Here is a 24,524-nt window from a genome sequence, read left to right as displayed (position 1 = left end):
GGGCTGCCCTCCTTCTGAGAGGCGGATCCAGAATCGCTCAGCTCTGTTCCCTGCTCTGCCGGCATGGCAATTTGGCTTTTACGGATTCTGGAACAGCGGGTTCTCAATTCTCTTCTTCTCATCCTTGACAAATCCAAAATGACACACGAAGACAAGGGAAAAATAGAAAGGGCCATGTATTTCTTACCACATACTTGAACTTTCAAGCACTAACAAGCTGAACTCCCGAGGCCGCTTTTCCCACACTTTTTCCCTTTCCCTCCGGAGATGGCCAATGCCAATGCCAGCTTTTCCCCCAAAGCCCCGGTAACGCCGACAGCCGGGCCCTCGTTCCGCGAGATGGCTCTGGGCACACGGGGACAGCGGAGCCCCGAGGGACCGCTCGGCCTGGGAGCGCGGCCGCTCCTCCTTCTCCCGGGGGAAACAGGAGCGCCCCAGCCCCAGCCTGGCGGTCCCGGCGCCATGTCAGGAGGGGCGGCCGGGGCACGGCCACAGCGATGGCGGCGCATCCTGCCCTCCGCATCCCGCATCCCGCCCTCCGCATCCCTCCTGCGCACCCTGCCCGCCGCATCCCGCCCTCTCGGGCCCGGCGCTGCTCTCCGCGGTACCCTTGCCTCTCCCGGGCCCTCCTCCGCCCCCGGGGCTCACCTAAAGTCAGCGCCCAGCAGCCAGCCCGCCTTCCCCATTGACCGCGGCGGCCGCCTCTCTCCGCCCCGCTGCGCTGGGCGGGGCGCGGCCGGGGCGCGCAGTGACAGCGCCGGGCGGTGTGTGCGCCCAGGGCATCCTCCTCGGCGGGCGCTCCTGGGCGGGGAGCCGGGTCCCCCGCGCCCCCCGGCCCCGCTCCGGGCAGCGCGGCCGCCGCGATGAAGCCGTGCGAGGAGGAGGAGGAGGAAGGGCGGGCGGCGGCGGCGGGCGGCGGCGGCGGGGACCCCTGGAAGGAGTGCGCGGAGGTGGCGGTGCAGCTGGCGCTCCGCGCCGGGCAGGTGAGAGCCGGGCAGGCTGCCCCCGGGACGGGGCCGGGCCGGGCTGCCCCGCGGCCGGAGGAGCCTTCTCCCGGCGCCGTCTGAGGAAGGGCCGTGCGGGCGCTTGGCTGGTGCGCAGAGCTGGGGAGCGGGAGGAGGGCGGCGGGGCTCGGCACCCGCTCAGCCGGGCTGCCGGCGGAGCCCTCGGCCGCGGAAGGATGGCGGCAGCGGGGCCCCATCCCGGGGGACCCCAAGGACTTGGGGGGCCCATCCCTCAGAGGCCCCATCCCACGGGAGCCTCATGCCGCGGGGCCACTTTCCTCGAGGCCCCAGCCCGGGGTAGGGGGGCCAGCCTTTGGGGGTACTTCCCTCGGGGGCTGCATCCCCTCGAGGGGCCCCTTCCCTGGGAGGCCCCATCCCACGTGTGCATCCCTTGGGGGTTGCATCCTTCGGGGCCAGCAGTTGTTTTCCAGCAGCTTATGCAGAGAAAAATAACCGTGTCAAGGAGGTTTTCTCTTGTTGGATCTGGCAGAGTCTTCAGAGTGGCCGAAATTCATTTGCTAGGGACAAACAGCTAGGTAACGAAGGTCTGTAGTAGCTTATTTCAGATCCGTGTTTTGATACAGCAGGTTAGTCATCTCAGGAGACATCCTGACCCCACTCTGTGCAGCAGCAAAACTTCCACCAGGTCTAACAGAGCCAAGAAGTGGGATCAGCAGATTGATCGATTGAGAAAGTGGGTGAAACACAAATTTATTCAGCAATGTATATTTCTCTCTCGCTTCCATTCTGCTCTATCTTGAAACTCGCTTCGTACCTATACAATGTGATTTAAGAAGCCCCCTTTTCTATCTTGAGTCCAAGATCCATAACTTTTATAAATAAAAATATTAATAAATAAAATTTAATATTAAACAGATTTTCTCTTTAGTAAAAAACAACTACACAAGTGAACAGAATGCCAGAGGAGAGGAGACTTGTTTTAGTAATACAGGGACTAAATGGATAATCCAAATCAGGATGACAGGTCATGCTCTCACAGACTCTCAAAACAGGAGTTTCTCCAGCACAGTAATTCTGCCAGCCATTTCACAAGAAGAGACTCATGACTTGCTCAAGCCTCCACACCTTATTTCTCAAAATACCAATTTGTGAAGCCAGCTTTAAGCTTTGCCAATCATTTCACTTACTCAGAAAATCACAGCTGAGCACCTTTTCCTGGAAGAAGTAAACATTCCGTAAGACTAATCCTTGAATCTGAAATCACAATTTGCCATTGCTACCTTGCAAATGGCAGGAAATACCTGAATCCTTGGCAGGCCAAATTTAAACCAGCCAAGGATGTTTAAGTAGGACTTTGGAAACTGGGTTTCGGGGGTTTTTTTTCCAATTATTTTGTCATGCTAAGGAATCTTTTTTGTTACAAAAGGCACTGGAGATCCTTCTGGAAGAAAAGGTGCAGGTATGGCTCTATTCTTTTATTTCAGTGTCAATCTGCTTCCAGCTATTACCAAAATAAACTAGAGCTAAGGACACCTAGTGCAGTGTAAAATGCGTTTGGTAGGACTAGCAGTTTGTTGAAGATTGAATGATAAAAATGGGGGTTATTTTGATCACCAAAAGTGGTCAATCCCACTAGTCAAGTTCATTTTTTTCTTCTGCTTCTCTTCCCATCCCTTTCCACCTTCATCTCCATCCCTAGAAATCTGCTTGCACTCTCTGTCTCCCCATATCCAACTCCAGTCTCCATCTCTGGATGAGACTTTGCCACTTCAGCCTTTCTCTTAAGGTACTCCATTTCGCAGGACTGTGGCAGGTTAGGAAGTGTTGGAATCATTAGAAAATGTCTACAAGAGTCTTGGCCTGAAGAAAAATGTGCACCTCCAGATTTTGGATTTCTAGGAAAAGTCAACCAGTAATACAGTTTTCTGGTCTCCCCTTTTGGCTTATACAACTAATTGATTTGTATTGCACTGTATTTCATGACTATAGGTAAAATATATCTTCTTCCCAACAGATAGGAGTCTATACTCTGGAATAGTTTTTCTTCTAAACTTAAAAGGCCAATGAAGAAGTGATGCTTGAATATGTGTCTGAAGTGTTGTTGCTGGCGTAACCTCTATTACTGGGTTAAAATCATTGCTTCTCTTGCCCATCCTGTGGTTTAGTTCTTATTACTTTTATGAAGTAACACAGGCTCTCATTTAATATATATGGCTGTTTCATAACAAGAATGGTCATGGTTTTGTAATGTCTGTAATTGACCTGCTTTAAAATTCACTCTATAAGGCCACAAATAACTGCACTTTTTCAAACTTCTCTTCTGTTTGTTTTTTTTTTCTGTAAGTAAGCTGTTTGCTCTGTTCATGAGAGTACAGCCATAGGTTTGATACTACTTTTTGCTCAAGAAAAGCAGGCATGACCAGTCTGTGCATCTTTGATGCTGTTAAGAGCACTGACTAATATCTGCACTGTTCTCTCCAACTGCAGAATTGGAGAAGCTTAACCAAATGGAGTAAACATACATCCAGGTAAAAATAAGAGTAAGAAACTGATACTAGGACATAGTATGCTGAAGTTCAGGGTTTTTTTTCCTTTTTCTTTTTTTTTTTTCTCTCCTTTTTTTTTCTTCTTTTTTTTTTTTCTGGAAAATAATTTTATGAAGCATAAAAGATCTAGCAGAATACCACTAAAAAAAAAAAAAGACTAAATTTTCACTGGTATTCTAGAAAGCCAAGATTTTTTTTCCATGATGTTTGCTCCCATGGGAAAAAAATTTAGGCTATTTTTGATGTAACATGGACAGATGTTTTAGCAAACCAGATTGGAATTTCCTGAATTATTTGCAGATACTCATGCTTTTTATCTAGATGTTTGATTTTATCAGTCAGCAAATATTTTAGGACAGCATTGCAAGCATCCAAAATCCATCTTGGATCTCCCAGAAATGTATGGTGGGTGCAAGCAGTATGGTGAAATGAAATATCTGACATGAGCACACTACTGTAGGTGGCTCTCCTGGCAGGTATTGGGGGAAAAGGCATCTTGACCCTCTGTCTTCTTCATTCTGCTTTGTTAGAATAAATTTCACAAAGGCATTAAAAAAGGAAGAGTCCAGGACTGACTGCACTGAGCCCCAGTGTCTCCATTTCCCCTGCTCCATGGGAAACAAAGGAGGGAGCAGGGAGAGCCTGGGTCTTGCTCTGTGGTGTGGTCTCTATGTAATGATGTAAATGCCCCTTGCTTTGCATAACCCCCCAAATGCTCCCAAGCAGGGTATTAGGATAAGATCTGCATTAGTGGAGGGGCAGCATGGGCTAAGAGTGTTGAATGGCTCTGCTCTAAATAACCACGCTCCCAAAATTCAGTTGCTTAGAAATTGCTGAAAAATCTCTGTAATCTAGGAACAAGCCCTAGTACAGGAATAAAGTCTAGTAAAATACATTTACAGCCAAATTACAGCATCTTGATTGCCAATTTCATTGTACAATGGGGATAAGGTGCAATCAGCTGTTTCCATTTTACCATCCTGTAGTTCCTTTGGTTTCTGCTTGCCTGCTACCTGTAACCTAGAGTGAGACTTCTTTGGAACCCCATGTCCATCTGGAAAGACCAGGCAATTGCAGCAGGTATCCACAGACGTCATTGTAAATCTTCTGCAAGGAGAGGAGTTGAGTGATGCTCTCAAAGTATTCTGAGGCAGCAGGCTCTAACACTCCTTTGTAGGCAGGTGACTTTTAGGGATTTTTCAACATAAATTGAACTCTACACTGCTCTGAGCTGTTTGATCATTTTTCCAAAGAATAAAAGCTTTTCATCAATTATGCAGGAATGGGGCTACTTTGGCTTGGATTGCATACCTGTGCAAGCTGGAGCAAACGCATGGGGTCCCTTTTGTCAAGCCCTTTGTAACTGGCAGAGAATTGGCAGAATCAGAGCAGTCCATCCTGGGTGCTGTGGGTGAGCCTCCACTGTTGTGGTGCCCATTTGGGGCTGGTGACCTCAGCCCAGCACCATGACTTGTCTCCTCCTCCTCTCTTGACATACCGCTTGCACAAGAGGTGGGGAGAAGAGCTCATTGCAGGGCTGGTAAATGCTAAATGTGTGTCGTGGCTCCTTGGCATGGGCCCACAGAGGAGATAGGTGAGAGGGCCATTGGCCACCACCTCATAGTGCAGGCACACCCTTGGCTACTCCCACCTCCAAAGTGGCTGGAGCCTCATGCTGGCCACCAGAGAAAAGACTGGCTTAAAGTTAAAAATAGTCGTGAGCAACTGGATAAAGGATCAGAAACGATAAAATAAATTTGAGGCTGGGATGTGCAAAGGGCTGTACTCAAACTGGAGAGATCAAGTGCCAGAGCATGCAATGAAATCAGCTGATTGCAGAGCACGTCCACAGGAGAGAGGTTTCATCTCCACTTTTTCTTTTCCAGCCAGGCTCAGGTGTGATCTCACTGCCCTGCTGAGCAGTGGCACTGATTTAAATGCCTGCAAAAATCTCAATCTACTATGCATTAAAACTGAATAGATGTCAAGAGCACGGCATTGCTAAAAAGAAATTAAAATCTTCTCTGTCAAAAGGAGGACATTCCTCATCTATTTCACTATGTGAAGTTCCAAGCAGTAAAGACAATAGGAAAGTAATGAAAGCAAATAAAATAAAAGGTATCAGCATACCAGCTTTTTTAAGAACAGTTGGAGCGTTTTGGATTTTGCTTTGGGCTGAAGAGGAGCCCAAGGGCCTTGCTGGAGTTACACTTTTATGCTTCTGTCCTAAATCCTTCAAGACAACTACACAGGGCATTGAGAGAAGTAAAAAGATTAAGTATGGTTAATATTTTGATATACAGCAATGAATTTTAGCAAGACCTCAAACTGAAAAGTACTACCTGCCCTCACAAGCTCAGTAAATAGGCACAACTGATGTGTTACAGCTCACAAAGCAGAAACATTAGTCCAGATATCTTCTGTAGTAAGGCAATAGTCAGCCATATCCATTAATTGTCAGAACAATTAGCACATCCTTCAAATATAGTATTTTATACTACAAAAACCAAGAGCTGAGATGACATTTGGGAGTTTCTGATTCCCTTTTCCGTGCATAATGTAGCAGAACTGTTTTCTTTGGTCATCAAGTATTTCTCAATGGTTTTAAAATACTTTGATCAATGGAAATTTAGTTAAGCAATTGAAATATATAAATTTTAGATGGGACTTAGAATGTTGATCTTGTTGCTGCTGGGTTACAAATAAGTGGTGCTTAGTTTTTGCTTTGTTTTGTTTTGGTTTTTTTTAAATTTCAAATAATTTATAATTTTCACTGATTAAAAAATAAGCCATCTCCTTTTGCATCCTGTCCCTTTATTTTTCTTTTTAATGAAGAAGTGGGGAAAAAAAACAGAACAGAAAGAAAATGGGGGAAATGGTGAAAAGCTTTCATTAAGTGTTTTCCCATATGTGCATTTGTACTTGAGCTTGTAACAGTAATACCCTGGAGAATCAGATAAAGACATTTCCAGAAGAGAGTCCAGGTTTAAATCATTGGTTTCATATCTAGGGAAAGCTTCAATTTTTGTTCTTGTTAAATACATGGCAATTATTTAGGAACCAGAGGGTGGACAGCATTTAAATTTCAAAAAAAACCACAAAAACCCCAAAAAATTGATGTTTCTTTGTTGGCAAAATGGAAACCAATTATGTTTGCCTTACTGCATATCTTTTAAAGTAAGAGAGCAGTGGGGTATTGGCCTCATAAATAAAAAAAGAAAAAAAAAAAAGGAAAAAGAAAGAAGAACAACAAAAAAAAAAAAAGGGCTTCCCTTGAAAAATGCCTGAGCCTTGAGGCTTTTTCTTACCTTGTGTACACTTTTGGTAATTTTCTAAATCATGATGACTGCCATCGTCCTTTTATTCCCTTAGTTGCATCCCTTAATCAATCATTTTCTGAACTGTCAAGAGAGGTTTTTGCAGAGTGATTCAAAATGCTGTGTTCCAAAGGAATACTCGTTAGCTCAGAAGGATTTTTTGTAAAAAATTATAACAGCCTCTGGTAGAATTAGGCCTACAGCTGTTTTTCAGGATTAGCTATATTTTTTTTCAGAGAAGATATTATTTTAGTATGCAGAGGCTGAAAGCCCAACAAATCTCATTTATGAACTTCTGTTTCAGATTATTAGGAAAGCTCTAACAGAGGAAAAACAAGTGTCCACAAAGACATCTGCAGCAGATCTTGTGACAGAAACCGATCATTTTGTGGAAAATTTAATTATTTCTGTGCTGAAAGAGAAATTTCCCTCCCACAGGTGAGTGCCTATAGGAACTATCAATGACCTTTTTTGTCCTTTACGTGCTGCATCTCTGACTGGTGTTTAAAGGGAACTTTAAAAGTCTGTGTATCTTTCTCATATCTCTGTATCTTTCTTATATATTAACCTATTGCTGTTGAACACTTTCATAGGACTCCTATTTTTTAGAAAAGTACCATTTCCTTATACTTAGTACTTTATTAATAGCAGTGTTTCCCCTGTAGGGACATAATGGATGAAGGTTTCATGTGGATCTCCATGATGTTCAGAATACTGGTCTGTTGCCTACTGTATAAGAATTATGCTAATGCTATCTATAAAAATATAGCAGAAATATATGCTAGCAAAGGTCCCACCCTGCAGACCTTTCCTGTTGCCATCACACATATGCATTTGCCAGATCAGGAGAGGTAAAAGTGCATTTAATTACATTTACCCTGTGTTCTATAGTGAGATCAGTGAGAAGCCGGGTTGTTTGTAATCATCATCATTATTTGATGCCTACTCATAAACAAGCTATAAATTATTACATGGGGTGCAAACCCAAGGCTTTAAAAGTAGATCAGGTTGTTGATTCCTCTTGAATTATTGTGGTCAACTTGAAAATAACAACTCAGCTCATGTACAGATTAGAGAGAGGGTTTGTATTAGTTGCCAGGTTTGGTTTGATGCAAGGACTGACATTGATTTCTACATTTGACTTCAGTGGATAAAATTCATTTTCCTGCAGAGCCAGTGGAAGGCCTGTGTATCCCTTAAATAGTGTCTGACTCCCTTCTAACTGGGGGCATCTCTGATGGGGATGAGCCTTGCATTCTAGCACTGTGCAGAAATGAACAAAGAGGAAAATCTGAAGGGCTCAGCTACTAATCTGATTGTAAGCGATGCTGCTGGGCAAAAAAACAACACCATAAGAAGGAGCAGAAAGCATATTTTTATACTAAATATGGCTTTCTAAATACATGCTGTATGTGATGGCATTCTGAAGCAGTACTGTACAGCATAATGTGTGGTTCTTGGCTGCAGTTCTCAAGAGAGTGCCAGGCTTTGCAAGCCTATTATTTGTGTAATATTCCTTCTACTATTGCTGGCTGTGCTCTTCTCTCATCTCCACTCTTATGTTAATTTTTTTTTCCTTGAGCAGTCTGGCAGAGAACCTAAGATTTACACATTTCCCATAAAATGCAAATCACCAGACACACTCAAGTTGCTCAGAATGGGAACAAAAGTTGTAAGGTCAACATAGGCCTAGTAACTGAAAAATCCCAGATTTTATCAACTCCATACAGTTAACTTCTGACTTTATAAGTAAATAAAGGAACTGCCATTTCTTCAAGACAAATTTATTTCATTGATAGTGGTTGTCGGATTTGCTTAGAATTTGTTTAGATAATTAATGCATTTAGATTAAACAATAGATTAAAGCTAAATTTCACTAGACTAGATTAAAACATGTGCAATGAGGAGTCTACAAAACCAGTCAGGGGTTAAATTGAAGTACAATGAAAATATTAAAAGGTAATTTATATTGTATTCAGTCTTTCCGCTAACGAGGCTGTTGAAAGCAGCACTGAAAATTTCTGTGATTTCTTTTTCTTCTAAATCATCTTGATTCTTATGTCCTCTGAATAAAAAATGGACTTTAGGTGTTACAAAAGTTTAAGAGATCTTATTAGAATCTGCCATTTGCACGGAGGTGTTTATGAGTCTTAAGATACTGGAAATGTACTCAGAAGTAAAGAGAAATACTAGGAAAATCCATTCAAAAAGTAATTCTGCCCCATGTTTCTTTTTTCTTTTTGGTTAAGTGGTATGTATCATCTTCATTCACACTTCACTCAAGTTTTAATCTTTGTTCACTTTTTAGTATTCTGATGTGCCCCAGTGAGTCTTTTCAAAAGGATATTCTTTCAGATAGATCCAAGAGTTATGGGTAGGCACAGCCAGACTACCAGGGACTGCTGGTTGCAAAATGCTATCCCAACATTTACCCTTGCTATTGTTACACAAACTGTCATTTTTGTGTTCCTTGTGGCCTTAAGTATGTAGACATTAAAATCAGGACACAGGAGTTTAAGAGGGTGACATCCAACTCTAGCTTCCCATCGTTCTGTCCTTGGATCCCCGTATGGGGATAGGTGAGGGATCTGCCCAGACTGAGTCTCCTGCATTTGACTGGGTATCATTCCTGCTGCAGATTATGGTATGTTACAGCTTCCCTGCTGTTCCTGCAATGAATTTCAGAGTGGCACCATGGTATGAACAGATGTAGTCTAAGGCTTGGCTAAAATTACTAGATTCATTTTCAGTGGGAGTGAAGTGTAATCCAGATTTGAGCAGAGGTCAGCGGAGCTGGCAGGCTGGCATATTAAATTAACTGTTTTAATGAGGTGGTTACCCTTCCCACTTCTCAAGCTGTTCCTCGAATTTACTCCAGTACTTCACACTGAGTGTTTTACTTAGTTTGCAGGTTTTTACAGGACACAGAGCAAGACATCTGAGGTGACCTTGCAGGACTCTCACATTTCCCAGTGCTGTATAGCAGCAAAGGGGTGGGGGGGGTTGTTACCCATTAGCCCAGATTTTATAAAATGTGCACCTAATTTGTTCTACATCCATTTTGGAAAAATTGCTCTTGAGCATGAAGATTTTATCAGTGGCCTCAGCTCCAGGTTAGCATTTCTGAGCTCAGGGACTGCAGCATCACACCCCCACTGTGAGGGAAAGGCGAGGGACTGGCTCATGATGCTTGAGGGCAAATCATCTCACACAGAAATACTCCTGTCTTTAATGAGACACCTTTCTTTTCTCTTTTCACCTTTCTTTGACTGGCCAGACAGCAACTATAGTTCAATCTCCAGGTGGGGGAGCTGCAGAGGGTTGAAGCAGAGGTATAATTTATGTGGAATATGGATAATCTGAGGTGGGATTGTAAGGTGCTCCACCTACAAGATGAACCTCCTCTGCATCCAGCAGCACAGACAAGGCACAGTTGGGTTTGGATGCTGATTACAGGATTTGTGAAAGCAAAAGTCACAGAATCACAGAATAATGAGGTTGGAAGAGACCTCTAAGATCATCAAGTCCAACCAATAAGTCAAGTGATACAGCACCAACAAGACAAAATAATGGAATATTTAGAGCAAGGAGCCTGCAAAGTGTTATGTTAAACTGAGAGTTTCAAACACCTGTTCAAGCCTTTCTTGTTTCTCAGTTGTGCATTAGCACTTTGTCCTTCAGCTGTTCCTTTTAATGGAGATGAAAATAGTAACAAACACTTCCTAATTCCCTCTTTGTACCAGCTGGGTGTCTATAATGCCATCAAAATAGTCTGTTTCTACTTAGGTTGAGGCAGAGTAGCATTTGGAAAATTCAAGAAGTCTCCTCCTGTGCTGTCTGCAGAACATTTTAAACTCATGGCTTCAAGTGTTACCTAGAATCATGAGGCACAGGTTGAAGACACAAAATAAAATAGCAGTTACTTTAGTCCTAGAGAAGGACTCTTTTGCAAAAGACATTTTCTCTTTATTTTATCCTATTTTTTTCTCTTTGTGTCTTTGAGAGAAGCTTTTTTTTTTGTCTTCAAGCATTTGCAGAATCTCTGAATACCACTACCAGCTGTTCAAATGTGAAACAACCAGCAAGATTCAGTACAGCAGTTGGATTCCACTCCTGCTGTACATAAAGGATTTTATGAAAATCTGTGAGAGTAGCACCTGCACATCTCTTACAGAAAGAGACCTTGGGCAGTTTATGGGAAAGCAGGGATAATTAAGGTTGACAGGAAATGTGCCAGAACTGGATGTTCGTTTCCCAGGGAAAAAGGAGAAAAAAAACCTACTAAAAGAAACTGGGGCAGAACAACAGAAGAGAAGATGATCTCAGATTTCATTTTGTGCCTTGTGCATCCAAACAACAAACAAACAAAAATAATTTGTTGATTTTTTTCTGGGTCATGGGAAAAAGAAAGTCCAGCTTTGTAAACCTCCTTATTTCCTGAGTCAGATTACTGTAAAAAATACAGATAGGAGCAAGATTGTGGATTTTCTAAGAGTGTATTTTTTCCTTCTGACTGAATTTGACTGCAGAAGAGAAGCAGGTACAGTTTGCAGTTTATATTAGTTACTGCAAGAGACAGACCTAACCCATAAAATTATATTCTGCATAAAATAATCTTCTTCTTGAGTTCCAGGGATGCCAGTTCAGATCCATTTCTGCATTCATTTTCATGGCTTCCTCAATGGTGTATTGGGGAAGTGCACATAAATAGAGTTCTTTTTTGCCATGTAAAATAGTATGCTGTAGATTCAAGAACTCTCCCTCAAAGTCTCCATGAAAGTTACCAATTCCTAAATTTAAAAAGCACTATGTATGTTTACATTTATACAAAAATATTTTATGGAGAGAGGGAGAAGTTCTCTCTTAAAAACCAGAATGATGGGGTTGTACCTTCCAAGTCATGTATCTAAGCTAATGTTCTGGCATACTTGTTTTACCCTTGCACCAAATGCAGGTTTATTGCAGAAGAATCCACTGCTGCAGGTTCAAAATGTGTCCTCACCGACAGTCCAACCTGGATTATTGACCCTGTTGATGGAACGTGCAACTTTGTGCACAGGTAAATGGCCAGCAGCCTGGCAAGCACATCAAAATCCCACAATGTAGCTTCTCACACGTCCTCCCTTCCTCCTGAATGTGCTTTCCCCTGGTGGGGACTCACACATAGGAGCCATCCCTTTATCTCCTTTATGGTACCTGGCATGGTGTGTGTGTGGGAGGCTGTGTTTGTGCCATTATTTGAGGGCGAGCTGGAGTTTGTGCCACTGCCCCCCAGCTCACACCCCCCAGCTCACACCCCCCAGCTCACATCCCCCAGCTCACACCCCCCAGCTCACAGCCCCCAGCTCACATCCCCCAGCTCACAGCCCCCAGCTCACATCCCCCAGCTCACACCCCCAGCTCACATCCCCCAGCTCACACCCCCAGCTCACACCCCCCCAACTCACAACCCCCAACTCACATCCCCCAGCTCACAGCCCCAGCTCACACCCCCCAGCTCACATCCCCCAGCTCACAGCCCCAGCTCACATCCCCCAGCTCACATCCCCCAGCTCACACCCCCCAGCTCACAGCCCCCAGCTCACATCCCCTGGCTCACAGCCCCAGCTCACAGCCCCCAGCTCACACCCCCCAGCTCACATCCCCCAGCTCACATCCCCTGGCTCACAGCCCCAGCTCACCCGCAGGCTCCGCAGTTAAGGGGCAGGGACCCGAGCGAGTGGCGCCGGAGGAACAAGGCTGTGCTGTGAGGACACTTGGCCCCGCGCCTCGCATGGGTTTTGCACATTCCTTCTAGGAGCTCTCCCCTTCAGACACAGGCGCTTCCTTCTTCCTGGGAGTGCCACCCCTGTTGTGTGTAGAGCAGCACTGAAAACTGAGCTGTACAGAGATGCTGGTGTTAAATTTCTAAAGTACCTCCGCAAAAGAAATCTAGGGGTCATCGCTGCAAAAAATAAGATTTTTAATTCACCATTCAAGTGTTAGGAGCTGTGAACTAATGACTATTCATTATATTTCTACTTAGAAACCCTGCCTTAAAGTTAGCAGCTTAAAATAACTACAACTTTCATAAAGAAAAAAAAAAAAAATTTCCTTGACTTTTGGTGCAATTACACAGAATTCTAGGGGAGGTGGGGGTTGTCATGTGGTGATGTTTCATGCAATTAAGTGACATGTCCTCTTTCTAGCAATATTTTATGGCCTTCCAAAATCCTTTTTGAAATGTGTTTTTAAGAAATGAATTTACTTCATTGTTTAAAATGTAATAATTAAACAGTAGTCAAAAGGACCAAATTAAATACATGACCATCACTTTGAAAAAGGACAGCATAGAGAAATTGGTTTCTTTTTATGGCTGGTGTCAGCAGCAAGGTATCTCCATGCTATTTAATTCCTATCTCAGATGCATAGCTTGAACAAAGTGTGTTCTTAAATGCAATGACTTGTTATAACATTAGTGGTTTTATACTGGATAATTAAATTACACTGAAGCAAAAACATCCCTAAAATATACTACATGTTCAGTGTAAAAATTGTGATGTCTTCATGAGTTTATTTCTTGCCTTCTCCAATATTAACTTACATTTTAAAAGGAATTGATAAAGTTAAAGAGGTTGACAAAGGAGAAATAGTATAATGTCAAGGGCATTTTGGCAAGTAAACTCACAGAGTTACATGTGGGGTTTTGTTGCCTAAGGGGGTTGCATAAGGAGTAAGTTGAGAGATTTTTTCATCAGTACTACTTCATTTCTTATTTTTCACAGATTTCCAACAGTGGCAGTGAGCATTGGATTTGCTGTTAACAAAGAGGTATGAAGTATGTTCTTTAAGATGGGCACCTGAACAGTTGGCTAGAAGTTTCAAACTTTAAATTTAAAAAAAAAAAATCAGTCACTACTCAGGTTTTCCTATGCTTTTTAAACACATCTGATCATACTCTACTCATCTAAAATCATAGTCCTTACTTGCACCAACTGGCAATTAAAAAAGAATTCTATGAATTATTAAAAGTATTAAAGGATTTATTTGGAGAAAAAGGAAGCACTGGTGTGAGCAAGGTTTAGTTAGACAAAACAATAATAAGTTCAATTTAGTGCTGCCTCTTCATAATTTAAACATATATCCCAGTGTTCCTGTGTTGTTGTTATTGCCTCTTTCCTGCTAGCAGTATCTGTGAAAGCTAACTCCTGCAAGGAGTCAATGTAGAGCTGATTTTATGAAGAGTGCAAAATTATGGGCCTAGTTTGTTCAATCTGCATTTGTATTTTTCTTTACGTTGTAAAATAGCTCACAAGAGAGCTTGACTATAGTGAGGGTGGGAAGGTGGGAAGCCCTTCAATGTGCCATTTTGAGTTTCCTAGCTATAGTAATTTGTGCTAGTGCCTTTTTTCCAAATGTTGCTGGTTTGCAATTTGATATATATCTATGAAATAACTAGTTACTCAAATTGCCAATGAATGTGCCTCTTCCAGCCTAATTCCACAATCTTAAATATGTGTACAGCTTTAGGCAAAGCCAGCAAGAATTCTGTGCTGTAACATCCAAGTTTTCAGATTTGCTAGTACCTCTTACTGATTTAAACACAATCATGTTGTGTACTTCTCCGGTTAGACTTTTCCAACGTGGAAACTGCAGAGAAACATTTCCATGCTTTTCTGAAGTTTATTCATTGCCAAAGGTCCTTTTGAACACTACATTTTGTTACCAGACAGTTTTTGCTGATATTTGTGTTTTCTAGAACACCATCATGATTTTGATGCTACATATTTTGGGTTATGTTAACTAAACAAAGCTGAAACAAAAGTTAAGAATGATGTTAAATCTCCCTCAGTTAAACAATTAGGACAAGCAGAAAAAAGAGTAAACTGAAAAGGAGCCAAAGTACACACAGGGGAACTGGCCTGATTATAAGCCTTGAAGAAATTCCTGCAGATGTCTTTAGGGAAAGAGTCTATTAATGGTGTGTTCCTCAAAAAAAAAAAAAACAACTTAGTTTAGATGGGACCTCAGGGTAGGGAGCCAGGACAGTCTATTCCCTTTGAATTGTTTCTGATGAACACCAAGTGCAGCAGGAGAAGATTTGAAGTCTAGAACACCTGAGATGATTTCTTGACCTTGTGGCCAACTTCAGACACCTCGGGCAAGTCACCTAATTTTTGTATACCCCTAAATTAAATAATGCTAATATTGCTGATGTAGGGGCAATTTTCAGAGCTGACCCTTGAAGTCTGTAAAGTGCTTTAAAGTCTTTTGGTGGAGCCTATCAAAGTAATAGAAATTTTAAATACCAAGACTACCATTCTGACCCTCTTTTCATTGGTAAACAGAATCTCCCACAAAAATTCCAGTGTTGCACATTCTTCAGCTTTCATTGAGGGTATTTCTGTCCAAACTCCTTCTCTTGGAGTCCTGTGACTTCAAGAGATCTTCACAAAAGGATTTTGCAGAGAAGGATTTGAACAAGTGAGTAGAGTGTACTGCTTTGATTGAAAAGGCAGGCAAATTCAATGCACTACAAAAGCTGAGGTGCCTACAAAAGCATCCACTGTTAATAAAGAGTGCCATGACTCCAAAGTTTGGGTGCCTGACTGATCCTGGGGCTGCAAATCTTTGTGGTCCAGCCAAGGTCAGTGGGGTTGCTTCAAGGATTAACTCCTCACCAGTGAAAGCAAAGCATTCAGAGTCTTGCCTCAGAGGTCTTGCGTATTTTCAGTAAAAACATTTCAATTGCATTTGAAAACAACTCAGTGTTTAATCCATTCTAATGTGAACAGAAACAAGCTGTAAGCAAGATTTTAGAGGATCAGGAACACATTGCATTAACTTCTCTTTATAAACTGAATTTTATATGACCTATATCTCAATATCACAGTAATAGTAAAATTATTCTAGTTCATCAGTGTAATCTTTATTATGTGTACCAATTAAAATATTGCTGATCTTTTTGCCATTAGTAGTTGTTTATATTTATGATGAGTAATTTGAGTTGCATTCATTTCTTTCCTTTTCAAAATCTTAAAGCTTGAATTTGGTGTAATTTACCACTGCACTGAAGAACGATTATACACTGGTAGAAGAGGTCAAGGGGCATTTTGTAATGACAAAAGGCTTCAGGTATCAAAAGAGACAGGTTGGTCTAGATTTTGTTAGAACTCTAAAAGGAATATATTAATTTTGTTTCAGAGTTGTTGCAAATCATCATTAGGATAATGAACATCATTATCCTGATGGAAAGTATTTCACCTGCATGATAATTTTGTTGTTTTGTGTTTGTTTTTTTCTGAAAAATCACTTTCCTCCTTTTCTTTTTAAAATATACATCTGAATATGAACGATTTAAATAATCCTAAATTATTTTGTTTCACAACTGCTGTTTAAAATAAGGAAGAATGTGTAGATTCACCAGTTTCATTCCAGCTGAGCACGGGCATAACTTTTTATAAGCAGGATGCAATGGGAATGGTGAATCAAATTCAGAGTATTATTGTGGCTGCTATTCACTTATTTTCCAATGAACTTGTATGTCACAGAGTGTCTGATGTCTGTAGGCAAATGTGCTAACAGTGAATTAAAGGGTGCATGTGTCTTTAGGGGTCCTTTAACAGCTTGCTCTGGTGTGTGAGGTATGTTTCCATGTACAAATAGCCAGCAACACTTTGCCAACACTTGAATTGAATTCTTTTATCATTTATTTATATTTAAACCAAGTCATAGACCTGTCTGTTTACCAAATGATTATAGAAAACAATAATTTGGTATTATTTAGGGAAGTTTTCTTTTAGTTAATCAAAATACAGAGGAGAGCATAGCAGTCAGTTGTAAGGGGAAGTAGACATATGCCAGAAATGTGCACCACTGTACATACAAGGTGGTAAAAATTTCAAACACAGTAAATTCAAGCAATTAGACATACAGTTTTCTTTAGTGCCTGAAGCAGACCCTGCATCAAGATTTCACCTGAAATTTGGGAAGTTTGGCTATTCATCTAAGTTAATAGTGATCTGAGATCTACATATTTGGAGAGACAGATTGTAAAGTCATTGTAAATACTAAATCCCTAATAATTTAATCATTGATTACACATCACATTTTTATCAGTGCTCAAATATCTCATATTCCAAAAAAGTACTGGCAGAGACTATTAGGGAGACCTGGGGGTGCTCCCAGTTGGACTTCATGAACCACTGTGGAAATGGCCTCACATGCTTTTGCAGTCGGAGAGTTCTGGTTTCCAGCTGAGCAATGAACATTTTGGCACATGTCACCTCTGTCTTCCTTTCTCTAGACATCCAGTCTATGTGGGTGTCTAGAACATAGCAAGGGAAATAGACCTTCCGCCCTTCCAAATGCTTTGAAATTTTCTTTTGTTTTGAGATGCATTATTTTGTGGTGGGAAATTTTCACCAGTGAAGCTGGATCTGCTTTAATCTCACTTCTACTGATATTATAAGTGTTTTAAATCACAGTTGCTCTCTAAGGGCTGTGGCTTCAGTGAAGTAAACCAACCCTGGAAGAGAGACTTGTGTTTCTCTCTACCTGCCACTGGAATTGAAGTGGCCATGATGTGTTTGAGATCTAAGCTGTCATGTCACTTGCTGCCATTTGTTTCCAGGAAAATATGATTGTTGTATGACATTGATCTACACTTATACATTCATTGTTTGGGCTTAATCATCTGAAATCACAGCCCAGGCAAGCACTGTTCTTTGTCAACACCCAATTTTGTTGAGGTTTGGTATGGAGTCCATGCTGCTATGATACACTTAAATTAAGGATCCATCTTCCCTGTTATCTTGAGTGATACTTTCTTCTCATGCTTAGATTCATGTCAGACCTTACATATGCTAATACTGTAAATGTATTTAAATCTTTTCTACCAAGCCCATATCTTGAATTCCTGAAATCTCATAGTGTCTCGTGACCAGTCAGCTCCTTTTTCTAAGCAGAGACCTCCCTGTTAGTTGCCTTGGTCTCTTCATCCAATTTCCAGCTGTAGCCTTGAGGAAAATTGAAGAGATCTGTCAATGCATTAGAAATATTTTTAATAACAAAAGAATAACTGCCTCAGTCACAACTTAACTATGACTAGCATGGTGTGAATGCTTGGTGCATTTCAGCAATGAGATGGACATTAAATGTTCTCTGATTATAAACTGGGTCTGTTATGCAAAATAATCTAAGGCAGATTGCTTTCACCATCTAGAATTTTTAATAGTGGCTAAACAACAAATACCCTACAGCATGCCTGGATCAGTGTTCTTCTGTTTTAACACAGTAATTTAAAAAACAGCAGTTGAATCTATGTTCTTACAGTTAATAATTGTGACACCCTGTAATTTTTAATCTGATTACATACCTGTTACTTACCAACCATTTTACCACATTGCTCAAATCCATAAGGTTCATCTGCAATACTAAATTCTTTGGTAGCCTGTTTAATTAAATGGTGCCTCACTCCAGCCTAATTTGCTTTTAAAAACCTCCTTGCTTATTGTGTGGAGAACTTTCATCTCATGCAGGTAGTGTAAGAACCAGGTAGAGGTTTCCTACCTGAATGAATGCCTCACCCTTAGCCCAGGGTAGGAGGTGACACCTGGCACGGGGCACAGCCCAGTCAGTGAGTTCTCAACCACTAAACCTTTGAGTTTTGTCATCCCTTTAATGCCTCTGAGTTCAGCTGGCACAGCAGGAGCAGGGACACTTGGCATTTGATCAACAATCTCCACCTACATTGGCACACTTATTGTAGCCTGGCAGTATTCAGATCTCACATGAGGACTGCTTCAACACCTTTCAAGCCATTGTGAGTCTCTCCTTTGACTGTACACAAGGCTGGTATCTCCATCTGCTCTAGGACAGAATTGCCTTTGCTGAACACAAGACAAATAGAACTTTCACAGATTATTATGATTAAAAATACTACTTTGATTTGTCATAAGAAGGTTTTTTTTTTTTTGTCATAAGGTGTCTTCAGTCTTTGAAATGCCAGAATGAGCTATTACTAGGTGACTGGACTGCTGATTTAGGGAGGAAGTTTTCTTTCCTCTCACTGGGTTCCCAAATGTTTATAATTGGTTAACAAATTACATTAGAATTCCCTATTCAAGAACCATCGTGTTTTCAAATACGAATAGATTAACATCATTAGCAGTTACTAGATTCCTGGATTATTTTTAGTTGACTGCTAATATTAGTGAATTTGCCAAAAGGTGACTGGTCAATGAAATAAAGCAATGTATGGAAAGAGAAGGAATGTAAGAATGCATTCTTGATTTTAATCCTCCTGTTTTGGGTGGTTTTTTTTTGAGAGTGTTTTGAACAGACCATTTGATAGGAGAAATGTAGTCTTGCTTGAATTTCTATGCAAAATTGTCACTTTATGAAAAAGTTTGGGGTAGGAAAGGGGGCGTGAAAATTATTTTTGTGTGAAAAGTCCATTAATATTTAATTTAAAAACAAATTTATGGAACCTACCTGGAAGCTGTTGAATTAATGGAAACATCTCTCTACCATTGCAGATATCTCGAAGGCCTTAATTTTAACAGAAATTGGTCCAAAACGTGACCCTGCAACTTTGAAATTGTTCCTTGGTAACATTGAGAGATTGCTCAAGGCCCAAGCACATGGGTAAGCATGTGTCTCACATTTGTGACCAAAAAGTCTTTAAAAAAATAATAAAAAAAAATTTGAAACAAGTGTGTTGTACACATAGGTTGAAGTCAAAAGCGTTTTCTTCTTTGTGTTGCTGTGGGGTGTAGGGTCCGTGTCATTGGGAGCTCCACGCTGGCCCTGTGCCACTTGGCATCTGGCGCTGCAGACGCCTATTACCAGTTTGGGTTGCACTGCTGGGACCTGGCAGCAGCCACTGTCATCATCAGAGAGGCAGGTGGCACTGTGATAGACACTTCAGGTGAGCAAAATGCCCTTGCTTTTCCATTGACTGTTGGGGGACTGGGTCAGTGGCTGCCTCGGGGCAACCTGTGTCACCCCTGTGGCTCTACCTCATTTCTAGCAATATCCTGTAGAAAGGTCTGTAGCCTCCACTAGGCTCGGGCTGGTTATTCAGAACACACTGATGTAATTCCAGCATGGGGTTTCATCACATCAAAGGTCTTCTGAGTCAAACTGTATTTCCATGACTTTGAGTAATTCCCTTAAAGCCTCATATTTGCAGTAAGGAACCAGCCCAGGAGATTGGCAGTACACTCAGATGTTCCAATTAGATTTCAACAGAGACATCCTCTCGAGAAGGGAGGACTCTGAGGTACCAGTTTGGACATATATGACTAGAAACTACTCAGAGGGAGTAAAGGGCAGCACAGTCTCCAGATTATTACTTAATTAATTTAGATGGTACACATCTCAGAGAAATGGTTTTACTGGTGACCAGTACCTGGATAATATGGAAAGATCTGGTGGATTAAGAAGGGTATGCTGAATGAACTGTTCCATTGCTAGAAGAGGGGAATATTGCATTTACTGTTGGCTACTGAACAAATCCAGGCATTCACTGCTCCTCTTGCATACTTTGGCTCGGTATCTAGAATTTTATAAAATATTTTTTTGCTGGAGACTTCCATGTAGGAGTTGTTGAATTAGGTTGTCCTTCTCACCCCAAAAGGAGCTACAGATGAAGTAGTTTCTGTGTTTCTGACCCTATCTAATTACAGCATGGCTTATATTTAAGACACTTCTTGTTAATCCTCTTGTCCTCAGGGGGACCTCTGGATCTTATGTCCTGCCGAGTGATTGCTGCAGGCACGAGAGAGATGGCCATGTTCATAGCTCAGGAAATACAAACTATTCACTACCGGCGGGACGACGAGAATTAAATACTCATTGTGCGGAGTTTGCCCTCCTGAACCGTGTAACGTTTGCGAGATGGGTGTCTTGAAAGGGTACGTGATTCCAGCAGGATGATTTCTGGGGAGATTTTCTGTGTCAAATATTTTTTATAAATTTATTACCATGTGGGAAGGCAAAAGGAGATTTTTAGACCTCTAAGAAACGTGTTTCCTTTTTAATATGTACCTCTTTCAGCAGTATCTTTTTTATAAGATAGACTATTTTACTTGTAGCAAATTAGTCTCAAAATTAAGTTGTCATTTCATATCTGTGGGGCTGATATTTAGTCTTTTGTAACACGCAGCTAAAAAATGGAACTTTATTTTTACAGATGCAGATCTCAGGTAAATGAGCTTTAGGACTGTAGTAAAGGAGGAGTAGTTGAGATGTGTGCCTATAATAATACCCCTGTTCCACGATACTTAAGAATGCAATAAAAATGGCATTGTTATTTCCTAACGACGTCATAGCTCTGTATCCATTTATGTACATGTCTGTTTGTGTGTATATATGTGTATATATGCACCTATGCACGTATACACACACATCCCCAGGGGTGTATGTGTATATATATGGATACCCTGGATGTTTACAGCAACTTAGAGGATGCATAGAGAGAAGAAAGCTAATATTGGGAGCTGTTTTCAGGTAATGGTTTTTTTAGGTTACTTAGGTGGTTCCAGTCAGGGCTGTCCAAATGGCAAATAGCAGAGCTGATCATGGAAAATGTTTAATTGTTTTACAAACTGCCCAGCTGGTTTTGTTTCCCTTCGTCCCTCTGCATGGGCATAAATCATACTGTCCTGTAGGCCTCTGTAAGATACTCAAACCTACAAACAATTACTACCATAGAGTACTTAGAGTTAAAACCAGGAATATTAAACTCAAGCTGAGTTGTTCACAGTATTAACTATGACACACAGCAGTAGGAGGCCAGCAGAATAGACCACAGTGTCAAAGAGCTGTTGATTTTAGAGAAACTTCAAGCAGAACAGCAGCATTTGGCCCCTTACAGGCAAGTTATTAAAAATATGCACATAAGATATGCTTGCAAAAAGTTGTAAATCACATGCCCTTCTTGCACAACGTTGTAATCACACTTTTTGATCAGAAAAGCCTGTAAAATCAGTTACATAAATTTCCTAAATACACGTTTGTTCTCCATCCCTGTATCTACCCCATAATTTCTATTTAGATTGTGTTTTAAATTGCAAGCACAGGGAAAACACAAGTGTGTTGAGAAAAGCAGTTGATATGAAATCACTTCTATTTTTTCATCAAAATTTAATTAAAAGATATCTCTTTTTTGCAAGAGTGCAAATTGAATAAAGGAATGAGCCAAAAGAGTTGGTTAATAATCTTTTTTGTACACTGCATGTGTAGACTTTTTAAATGTGTTCAGATATCTGCTTAGAAGATACAAACTAAACAATATTTTTTTCAAATAACCTTGTGTGTGTTTATTGCAATGAAAAATGTTTTTCACTGAATATAACATGAAGTTCTGTGTGATTTCTTGATTTTTTTTCATGAAAAATACAAAATATTGACCGTGTGAGGAACATCTAAATCCAGCTAAGCATTTAAAAGCTGATGGTTCTTTGCAGAAAATCAACACTTTCCATCACAGTGATCAACATTTTGTCACTGTTCCCCTTTTACCCCCTCCATCTCTTTGTATCCCTGTTTGGAAAAGGAGATTGTAAGCCCTCTGGGGCAGGGACTACAGTAGTTTGGCTCTGGGTTTTCACAGTGCTAATAGGATGAGATTCTGGTCCACACTAGGCACGGAGGTGCTACAATAATACAAATAATAAATGCTAATAGGCTCACTTGTCTCTTATTCACTCTCCCCCCACTTCCTGAGCACAGAGGAGCTCAGAGTGACAGATGTGGGCACTGGTGGCACTGCTCTGATTCCAGGGTGCTTAGCCCTGGCAGCCATGGGAGCAGCTGGGGCTTTACTCAGGCTTGTGCCGTGCCTGTAAGCCCTGGAAGGAAGCTTATGCTGGCAGGGAATCAAGAGTGGTGGGAGCTCAGCCCCACTTCATCCGCTCTTGCTCCTCACCCCGTCCCCCCCACTGCATGTGTGAGAGGCTGCTTCACGGCTCTGTGAGGTTTCCCTGCAGCTCAGCTCACTTGTACAAAGAAAGTCTCTGACCCAGTTAGGGCTGGTGTGCCCTGGCGTTCCCAGAGCTCGGCAAAGCAGGGAAATCTGTGCATCCACTTCAATGGCACACGCCAGTGATTTGCAAAGCTGGGAGCCAGGCGAGGCAGGAAGGGAGAAGTGTGGAAACCCAATCCCAACTTCTCATTTGTGCTCAGGATGCAGTCTGGGTTTTTATTTGGACTGTAGTCCAAGTATGTTAAACTGACCCTGTGTGTGGGGAGCAACAATCCTGCCTCCCCCACATCCTCTGCTGCCTGTGTGCCAGGACAAACATTTCTGAACCCTTTCAGGAGACCAGACGAGTGAAGTGATCTGCCTGCAAAGTACCCCAGTGAACAACAAAGGGATTATTCTCAAGGCACATCGTTTTCCCAAGCCAATTCAGTCCCTGGTCACCATGAGGAGCTGACTTCAGGCACCAAAGGGGATAGTAGGGGGCAAGCAGGATAGCTCCCTTCATAGGTGGTGTCACAGTATCCCAGTTCAGACTTTGCATCAAATTGTAGCCTTAAAGTTATTTGACTGCAATAAACTGTACTGGAGTTTGTCCTCTCTTCCTTATTTCTTGGTTGCCAAGTGAAATTTCGCTCAGCACGTGCCCAGCAGCTCGTCCTGTGAGTACAGGCATTCATAGTGCAGCACATTAGCTAAAAACCTAAATCCCCCAAAATGCTCAAACACATGGACTCTCTCCTGCCAGCTGTCATAAAATGCTTCAACTGTTTTCCACTGCATACATTATGGAGTACATAATGTATCCAAGATGGATGAAGATTTTCTCACTGAACACCAGCACAACAAAGATGCCTGTGCTCTGAAAAGTGAGTGCTTCCTCTGTAATCAAATGGTGCTCAGCTTCCCACAGCTATTCCAGTTCATGCCTACATCACTCACTGGCACACTGGCGAGAACGACCTGCAGTCTGCTGGTCTGGTCTCAAAGGGTGCTTTCTGGTAGAATAAAGAGTGAAAATAGCTGTAAACTCCAGGGAAATGGTCAGTGGCTGATTCCACTGCAGTGTGTGTCTTGTTGAGCTTGTCAGATTTTGCAGAACAAGTCCCAGCATGTTTCAGGTGTGCTGAAGGACTGATATTTTCCCCTTGATTATAGTAGCTAATCTCCCAGTATTGAAGAAAATATGCATGTATTGAAGCACTTACCTAGGGGCCCACAGGCAGCATTCTCCATGCTTCATCTAGAATTTGGTTCCTGTTGGCCACAGCTTTGATTAAAGGAATAAAAATATCACTTACCAGCAGCCATTCTGGTGTGGGAATTAGAGTTTTGCTGTTCCCCCAGCATGGTAGGATCTGTTCAATGTCTGCACAGAGATGTGCAAGGGGGATCTCTGAATAATGAAATAAGACTTAAGCCACTATATCAAATTAACACAGACCACACCTTTTTCCTGGTACCTTCCTAGAGCTGCCAAGACTGTTCAAATTTTTTTTTTTTTTTATGTTAATAGGGAAGCTGTGTACAAAAATGTGCTCTGCTTCAGGACTGTATTGTCAAGACTGAAAATGTAGAGAAGTCAAAATTATTCTTCCTCCAGCAGTTTCCATTTTACAGCACGTCAGAGTCAAGTCTTTTATAAAACATCTCCCAACACTAAGGAGTGCAACAAATCATTCACCAGCAGTGGAAGGAGGAATTTCCATTTTCTTTTAATCCATCCACC

The 24,524-nt window shown here is 41.7% G+C and overlaps 1 protein-coding gene across 1 annotated transcript; it reads left to right on the top strand.

Moving 5' to 3' along the window:
* The first annotated feature begins 728 nt into the window (after nt 1-728).
* Nucleotides 729-23,400, top strand: IMPA2 (inositol monophosphatase 2). Its single transcript, XM_053988809.1, has 8 exons — nt 729-983; nt 7,133-7,266; nt 11,783-11,887; nt 13,593-13,638; nt 15,850-15,958; nt 19,347-19,455; nt 19,587-19,738; nt 20,545-23,400. The coding sequence occupies exons 1-8, from the start codon at nt 864-866 to the stop codon at nt 20,658-20,660; spliced, it is 891 nt and encodes a 296-aa protein (XP_053844784.1). The 5' UTR covers nt 729-863; the 3' UTR covers nt 20,661-23,400.
* The last annotated feature ends 1,124 nt before the right edge of the window (nt 23,401-24,524 follow it).

This window comes from Vidua macroura, chromosome 1 (genome assembly GCF_024509145.1).
Source record: "Vidua macroura isolate BioBank_ID:100142 chromosome 1, ASM2450914v1, whole genome shotgun sequence".
NCBI classification, from domain to species: domain Eukaryota; kingdom Metazoa; phylum Chordata; class Aves; order Passeriformes; family Viduidae; genus Vidua; species Vidua macroura.
The sequence above is the reverse complement of the archived record's forward strand: the minus strand, read 5'-3'. Positions and strand labels throughout refer to the sequence as shown.

Coding starts and splice junctions, on each gene's coding strand:
- IMPA2 (XM_053988809.1), top strand. CDS start 864: ATGAAGCCGTGCGAGGAGGAGGAGGAGGAAGGGCGGGCGGCGGCGGCG. Junction 11,888..13,592: donor ACGTGCAACTTTGTGCACAG/GTAAATGGCCAG, acceptor TATTTTTCACAG/ATTTCCAACAGTGGCAGTGA. Junction 19,739..20,544: donor CACTGTGATAGACACTTCAG/GTGAGCAAAATG, acceptor TCTTGTCCTCAG/GGGGACCTCTGGATCTTATG.